The sequence below is a fragment of the Poecilia reticulata genome, unplaced genomic scaffold (genome assembly GCF_000633615.1).
Source record: "Poecilia reticulata strain Guanapo unplaced genomic scaffold, Guppy_female_1.0+MT scaffold_181, whole genome shotgun sequence".
NCBI lineage: Eukaryota > Metazoa > Chordata > Actinopteri > Cyprinodontiformes > Poeciliidae > Poecilia > Poecilia reticulata.
In genome coordinates this window covers 422,792-430,565 of record NW_007615018.1, presented here as the reverse complement: position 1 = coordinate 430,565, position 7,774 = coordinate 422,792, and the positions used below count along the sequence as shown (strand labels likewise).

The following is a 7,774-nucleotide window of genomic DNA, read 5'->3' as shown; positions in this document are numbered from 1 at the left end:
TGTGTGTGTGTCTCTGTGTGTGTGTGTCTGTGTGTGTGTCTGTGTGTGTGTGTCTCTGTGTGTGTGTGTCTCTGTGTGTGTGTTCATGTTTTCCAGGTGATGAGTTCTAGCTTCAGAGATTCAGCAGCTAAGATTGAGTCCAAAACCCGATGTGAGATTCATCCTTTCATCCTGTGCAGTGAATCCGTCTCTCCTCATTCTCCCTCTTCTTCCTCACATCGTGTCTTTATGAAACCTTCAGATTTGGGAGCCATCTTACTTTTGACAGAGTGAAATTACGTAGTCATCTGTATAAACTTTGCTGGTGAATGTAATATAATAATATATATAGTTTATTTMTAAGGTAGGCTCTTGTGTCAGATAATCAAAATCAATGTTAGGGAATATTTTAAACTTTTTAAAATCTCGGTTAGCCTTCATATGGGGCTGAACCTGGTGCTAAACTGAGCACTAAACTATTATAGCTGGCATAAATACAGTACACTAATATACTAATCACAAAAAATAAACAGTAACATGTCCATCTTAGCTGTGAGACATTATCCCTGATATCTGACGTCCAGCAGTGCTGAGGCGTCTTCTGCTGTTTTGGTTTAGCCAAATAGGATGGACGACCTCTCCAAGATGGCCGCCATGTCTCCTGCACCAGAGCAGGAAATGGGGATCTACTCTTTATGTCTATGGGGTTTTCACTCCATCAGATCATGGCTTGTGTTCGGACTTCCTCCAGTGACAGGAAGTCTCTGTTTCCATAGTTACATCCGATGTTACTACTTTGCTGTGAAGACGCTGATCACCATCGGAGGACTGCCGGACCCCACCACCGTCTTTGAGATCTGCTTCCAGCTTATCAACTACTTTGTGGGTGTGTTTGCGTTCTCCATCATGATCGGTCAGGTTGGTGTGTTCCAGGTTCTGGTTCTGGTTCTGGTTCTGGCAGACGGACTCACCTTTTGGTTCCTGTTTCTCAGATGAGGGATGTGGTGGGAGCAGCGACCGCAGGAGAGAACTATTACCGGGCCTGCATGGACAGCACCGTCAAGTACATGAACTCCTACAGCATTCCCCGGGAAGTCCAGAACCGGATCAAGACTTGGTACGACTACACCTGGAAGAGCCAGGGCATGCTGGGTAAGCAGCTGACGGTGAGCGCCTGGATCCAGAGCTGGTTCTGGATCCCTGAGTGGTGAGGGGAAACTGGGAGTTATGGACGTCCAGCATCTGGACAAGATGGAAAATGAARCGTCTGGATGGATAGTGTGAATGAACGCAGTGTTCCTGAACGCCTCATGATGCGTTCATGTCTCCTGCGTTCAGATGAACAGGAACTCCTGATTCAACTTCCTGCTAAGATGAGGCTGGACATCGCCGTGGACGTCAACTACTCCATCGTCAGCAAAGTGGCTTTGTTTCAGGTCAGAACCTGAGAACGACCGGACCCGACCCGAAGAACCGCTGCACCGACATCAACGATCCATCGGCCTGTGTGTGTGTTGCAGGGCTGCGACAGGCAGATGGTGTTCGACCTGCTGACCAGGCTGAAGTCTGTCGTCTATCTGCCGGGAGACTTTGTGTGTAAAAAGGTGAGGCTGCATGTTCCAGGCACCGCGGGGCCTCAGGTCCTCAGGTGGCGCCTCAGGGTCTCGGGCGGCGCATCAGGTCCTCAGGTGGCGCATCAGGGCCTCAGGTGGCGCATCAGGGCCTCTGGCGGCACCTCGGGGCCTGAGGGCCTCTGGCGGCACCGCGACGCCCCTGGCGGCACCTCGGGCGGCTCTAAGGAGCTGCTGTGTGTTGCAGGGGGAGATTGGACGGGAGATGTACATCATCAAGCAGGGGGAGGTCCAGGTGGTGGGCGGGCCGGACCTGGAGACCGTGTTCGTCACCATCAGAGCCGGTTCCGTGTTCGGAGAGATCAGGTCAGAACCTGCAGCTGCACGAGAGACGGAACTGGTCCGAATCYGGTAGAGACCGACTGGAACCTTTAGATCTACTGGAGATCAACAAGATGAAACTGGATCAGAACCAGTAGCTCTGGCGCCCCCTTCAGGACAAACTCTAAGATTTTCCTCAACCAGCAAAGTGATGACTGTGAAGGTTTTCCTCTGACAGCTGTCCCTCTCTCTGATTGGTCAGCCTGCTGGCGGGGGGCGGAGGGAACCGGCGCACCGCCAACGTGAAGGCGCACGGCTTCGCCAACCTGTTCATCCTGGACAAGAAGGACCTGGCAGAGATCCTGGTCCACTACCCCGAGTCCCAGAAGCTGCTGCGCAAGAAGGCCAAGTAAGACCCGGACCGGACCGGAACCGGACCTGCGACTGGTTCAGCTGATACTTTGCTGCTTTGGTTCCTGTTTTTCATRAAGTTTCAGCCAGCTGAAGCAGCGTCTCCAGAACGCTGAGCTGAAACCAGATCTAAGTTTCCTGCTGCTTTCAGTTCTGTATCCAGCAGGTGGCGCCGTTTGGTGACCAAACCGCTGCMGTTTCTCCAGACTTCCCTCTGATTGGTGCGTCAGGACGCTACTCTGAGGAATATCAGAATAATTCCTGAATGTTTRTGGATTTCTTTAAATCCTCCCTGAAAACAGAATCTGGATCAGAACCGTGACCCGGTCAAAGGTCATAGGGGTCTGATGATGTCATAAMACATCATCACTTCCTGTTCCTGTCTCAGGAAGCTGTTTAATGATTTGAGTAGGCCGGTTTGGAGGTTCACTGCTGAAGGTTCTGGGAGCCAGTCTGATCCGGGTCAGAACCAGCAGGTTCTGGACGTCTCTCCTTCCTCTGTCCTCAGCAGGATTACTGTAATCAGATCAGGCTCTGGTTCTGACCGGGTCACAGCGGGTCACATGACCAACAGGATCCGCTCTGGTTCTGCCGGTCAGACTCTCCAGCTGCCTGTCTGTCTGTCTGCAGGACGATGCTGACCAAAGACAAGAAGCCGGAGGAGAAGGAGACGCGCAAGGAGGCGGCCGAGGTCATCCCCCCCCGACCCGACACCCCCAAACTGTTCAAGGCCGCCCTGAAGGTCACGGAGCGCGCCGGCATCGAGGGAACATTCGCCAAGATGAAGAAGGTTTACCAACCGGCTGAGGGCCCAACGGAGGTAGGGAGGGAAGGAAGGAGGGAGGAGGAAAACAAGGGAGGGAAGGAGGGAGGGAGGGAAGGAGGGAGGAGGAAAACAAGGGAGGGAGGGAAGGAAGGAGGGAGGAGGAAAACAAGGGAGGGAAGGAGGGAGGGAAGGAGGGAGGGAGGGAAGGAGGGAGGAGGAAAACAAGGGAGGGAAGGAGGGAGGGAAGGACAGAAGAAATCAAGGAAGGGGGGTAGGAAAGGAAACAAGGATGTTTCTGTCAGCTGTGATGGTTTTGATGAAAAAAACGGCATCTTTGTTCCCTCAGGCTCCGCCCCCCATCTCTCCGGTGCCTCCCCCTTCTCCGATGCACCGCCGCTCTCCGGTYCCGCGCTCGGCTCCGGAGGACAGGGACGAGTCGGTGGCAGAGACGGCGGACAGCTCCGTCATCATCAGGATGACGCCGCGGCAGGAAGGGGAGGAGCTTCTGACGGTGGAGGTGTTGGAGGAAGGAGCAAAGAGGGAGGAGGAGGGATGAGGAAGCTGCAGTACCGCCTTCGGCCACATGGGTAGCTGACCGGCCTCAGAGGKGGCGCTGTTTCCCCAGGAGAGGAAACATCAAAAGAACAGACTCAGTTTCCCAGAGTTCATAGCTTTTGTCCTGCAGTCTGCCTCTGAACTGAAGCTTTTAGATGCAGTCTGGYGTTTATTAGAGAGGATGAGGAGCGGACGATGAAGAGCAGGTTGTTTCTGAATCAATGAAGATGGGCTGAAAGATCTGCGGCTCCAACACAATCATCCTAAAAATGTTTTCTAGTTTTATTTTGCTCAGAAATATATTTTTAAAATGTGTCTGACTCTCTGAGGGTGTACTTACTTACTATAATTAACTCAGTSAACGGCCTGCTGACAGGAGCAGACGAGCTGCAAACACACAAAATGAACTCCCAAACCAAAAAAACTAAACGCTGCAACCAGGGGAATGAGAAGCACAATGGAGAATTCTGCTGAATGTAAAAACAGAAGCAAAAATAAAAAAATCTGCAGCCTGGTTCCACCAAACGGAGTCCTCCAGACCACTAGGGGGAGTCACATGGTAACTCACCCTGTCACAGGATGAACATTGGATGAAGAAAGAAACAGGCGCGCTATACTTCACGTCATGTACAACAGCAGCATATCCACATAGGCGATATTRCCGACTGCAGACTCCCCCTGGTGGTCTGGATGACCTCTGCTCTGTGTCGTGATACTTCCTGTTTTTTGCTATTTATGGCGTTTCCTCTTTGCATAAATTTTCTGCATTTACTACATTTTTATTTTCTGTGTTTTTCTGTTTAATGGTTGCAACGTTTGCACCAGCTCTGTTTAGTCCGTTTCAATCCCTCTSCGGTCCGTTTGTCTACAAACTGGTTTGTTTTCAGAATGTTAATCTGTTATTGACCTTTGACCTCTTTGACCTCTGGTCCTCCAAACCTCGGTCTGGGTTCGGTTTGAATGTGAACGCCAAGCGGACCAGAGACCGCTCCAACAGCAGAAAGTGGACTACAGCGCAGGGCATTCTGGGTAAAGACAAGCAAAGCTAACGTGCTAGCCTAGCGCTAGCAGCAGAAATCCTCCAACCACTAAAATCCTCCATCTTGTTTCCATCTGGTGAAGAAGGAAGTTGCTCTCAGTGTCTTCAGAGGTTTTTGTGTCGTTTCCTTCAGTGGTTCTTGGTGCAGCGCCCCCACAGGCCAGGAGGGGAACAGAAATTTATTTGCATGTCGTTCACTGCCTGCTGGCCACCGTACTTCCTCCTAAGCCGACAGGAAAAGCAGCACAGTGTGTTTCTAACGTCCCATTTAAAGTGTTTTCTTCCAGCCTGTAGGGGGCGCTGCAGCAGACCCTGTGTCTCCATCGGTCCGGTGTGGATCTGTTGAATATTTCCTGGTATAAAATGTTGGACTAACAGAACCTCCCTGAGCGGCCAGCGGGGTCAGAGGGTGTGAAAATGTTCTGTAGCAGCAGATCAGGTGGTTCTGCAGGGATCCTGCTGATGTGAGGCGCAGGAAACAGGAAGGGCAGTTCCGGCCGCAGCGGCACAGGAAACCCGGAGCCACAGGAGATCAACGCCAACGTGGCAGGAAGCCGCTGATCCGCCTGAGCCCAAAGGATCTGCTCCGAACCTCAGCATGACTCCTAATCCTCATCATGTTCCTGCTGATTCCTAACATTGGGAATGTTTTCCGGCCGAGGCCAGAATAAAAGCCAGGCTGTCTGTAACAGAGCAGAGCTGTGTGTCGGTAATGAAGCTCTCTGGATGCCAGACTGGGAACACGGGAAATGACGTCAGAGGGCCGACGCAGCGCCTCAAATACGCGGATGAGGCTGTACGTCCAGGAGGAGGCGCTGTTTGTCCCTCTGTAGGGAAAATCTGAATGGTTTTTCATTGAACTCGGTTTCCGTTTGTAAAGTTATACAGAAAGAATGAAAAGCAATAATTTGGTTTGTTCAGCCGCAGAGAAAAAGGAGTTTATTTTCATCATATTTTCACCGAATTATTCAGACATTTATAAATGTCACAGTTCTAAACTAAAGGTTTAATTCACGAGCTAAATATTTAGTTAATTTGAAAGCTAAATATTTAACTAGCAAAATAAATATTTGATCTTTGAATTAAATGTTTATTTTGGACTGAGAAATGAACACTGGCATATTTTTTCTATAACTAAATAAACCAAATTATTGCTTTTCATTTGACCATCGGCTCCTCTGACCTGCTGATCGATCAGTTTGATCAGAGCCCAGAGGTTCTGATCGGTCCAGCTGGATCTGATCTGAACCGTTCAGAACCCAGAGCTGATGGACCCAGAAACTCTGATTAATGGACAAATTATTCTACAAAATAATGATATTAATATTCAGATTAATTTACAGAAACACTCATTTTAACACTCGGATCGTTCAGAGAAATATTAAAAATAATCTGATTCATATTCAACAGTCTTCAGAAACTCATCTTGATATTTAAATTACTCTGATTCATTTCCGCTCAGCTGATGGTGGCGCTGCAGGACGGACAGACGGTTCGGCTGGTTCTGTCCACTGGACCGAGCTGCAGCTCACTGGATCAGAACATGAACTCCTGATTCTCCTGCTGAAGGGGGCGGGGCCTGCAACTGTCTCACCTGGACAGGTGAGGCCTGCGGCAGCAGATYGTCTCTTCCAGGCTGGATTCATGGAAGTTTCTGGAAGTTTCAGCTCATCGTCCTCCGGGATAAACATTCCCACAGAGTTCTGGGTCTGCTGGTTCCGATCCTGCTCTCTGGGTTTTTACCTCTGAACCTTTAGAGACTTTTCAGTTTCTGCCCTAAACGATTCATCTGACCGGCTCTGATCTTGTTTTTAAGGTTTTATCGCTTTAAATGTTTTATTTTGAAGCTTCTGTTTGTCACGTGACCCCCAGCTGCGGCCCGCCCTCTTTCCTATAAAAGTCTCGCTTTTTTTTTTTTTTTTTGCCGCCCTCACTCACACGTCCGACCGTCCGTGAAGGCAGCACCGGCAGACCCACAGCTGAGCGGCGCAGCCCCGCAAACACCCGCAGACTGAGCGTGTTTCTGCGTGAGCGTCCTTCCCGACAGCGGCGCGGCCTGCGGGAGGAGGAGGAGGAGGTAAGCGGGAAGGTAACAGCTGGTGGTTCCGCCGCTGGTTCCGCGGGTCCTGCAGGGTGTGTTCGGCTGTTCCCGGCTCCGTTCGGTTCTGTTCACGCGGCTCCAGCAGCTTCCACCGCCTCGCGCTTCTTTCATCCAGGACAAAAGCTGCGCGCGCGGCCTCACCTGCCCAGCTGGGGACCCTCCACGTGGTGGTTACCATGGCGACGGCGAGCTGTCAGAGCAGTCCGGTTCGGAACGGTCCACCAGACGGAGCTCGCCTCTAATCAGAACCAGAACGTTCTTTAGCGAGCCGAACATGGAGGAGGAACGGGTCCATTCGGAACCAGCTGCTTCTGAAAGAACCGGCTCCAGCACACCAAAGGTTCTGATCCCGAACTGTTCTGGGCTCGGTTCTGATCTGAAGCAAACCTTTATGAAGTTTCGCTTACAGGTCTGGACTGGACCCAGCAGCAGGTGGTTCTGCCGGTCCAAACTCCAGGTTCTGTTGGTTTGTTTCTCTGTTCCCCTTGATGCGGTTCTGGTTCTGATTCGGATCAGTTTTAACCTGCAGGATATTTATAATTGATTCATAAATATCCTGGTTCCCTGGAGGTTTTTAATTTAGTTTCCTTTTATTTGATCATTTTCCATAGAAATATTCCTGCTACTGGGAACACTGGGAACACTGGGAACACTGGTCCAGTTTTAAATATCAGGAAGTTTTGATTCTCTGATGAACAAACGGAATGAAAAACTCTGACTGTTCCTCAGTAAACTCTACCAGGTGGTCCTGTTGGGTCTCTGTGGTTCTGTTGGGTCTCTGTGGTTCTGTTGGACCCGTCCAGGACTGTTTCTGTCCTGGACAGACTCTGATGTTGAACATGTTTGCAGTCTTAAAGGGCCAGCAGCATTTCCCTCAGCCTGGCAGCCTCCAGGCTGGACTTGCGCCCCCTGCAGGCTGTTTATTGATTAGTTTTTTATTCTTTGTTTGTATTTATGCATCGTTAATGTTGTCCAATAACGAATGATTACCTTGTGATATGTTCAGCTTTCCTGTCGACATTAAGCATTTT

The 7,774-nt window shown here is 50.4% G+C and overlaps 2 protein-coding genes and 1 long non-coding RNA gene across 3 annotated transcripts in view; 2 read left to right on the top strand and 1 right to left on the bottom strand.

Moving 5' to 3' along the window:
* LOC108165930 (uncharacterized) overlaps positions 1-1,038 on the bottom strand; it is a 9,295-nt gene extending 8,257 nt beyond the window's left edge. The window contains exon 1 of the long non-coding RNA XR_001776250.1: positions 951-1,038. This is a non-coding gene — a long non-coding RNA (uncharacterized LOC108165930). The remainder of the gene's footprint in view (positions 1-950) is intronic.
* Positions 1-4,379, top strand: part of cngb1a (cyclic nucleotide gated channel subunit beta 1a) — a 24,219-nt gene extending 19,840 nt beyond the window's left edge. The window contains exons 15-22 of the mRNA XM_017303100.1: positions 756-897; positions 972-1,131; positions 1,318-1,415; positions 1,500-1,583; positions 1,798-1,916; positions 2,134-2,280; positions 2,913-3,102; positions 3,395-4,379. Coding sequence (XP_017158589.1) covers positions 756-897; positions 972-1,131; positions 1,318-1,415; positions 1,500-1,583; positions 1,798-1,916; positions 2,134-2,280; positions 2,913-3,102; positions 3,395-3,604 — 1,150 coding nt within the window. The 3' untranslated portion in view covers positions 3,605-4,379. The remainder of the gene's footprint in view (positions 1-755; positions 898-971; positions 1,132-1,317; positions 1,416-1,499; positions 1,584-1,797; positions 1,917-2,133; positions 2,281-2,912; positions 3,103-3,394) is intronic.
* A 2,258-nt stretch (positions 4,380-6,637) lies between these two features.
* kifc3 (kinesin family member C3) overlaps positions 6,638-7,774 on the top strand; it is a 63,209-nt gene continuing 62,072 nt past the window's right edge. The window contains exon 1 of the mRNA XM_008402081.2: positions 6,638-6,716. The gene's annotated coding sequence lies outside the window, so the exon portion shown is untranslated. The remainder of the gene's footprint in view (positions 6,717-7,774) is intronic.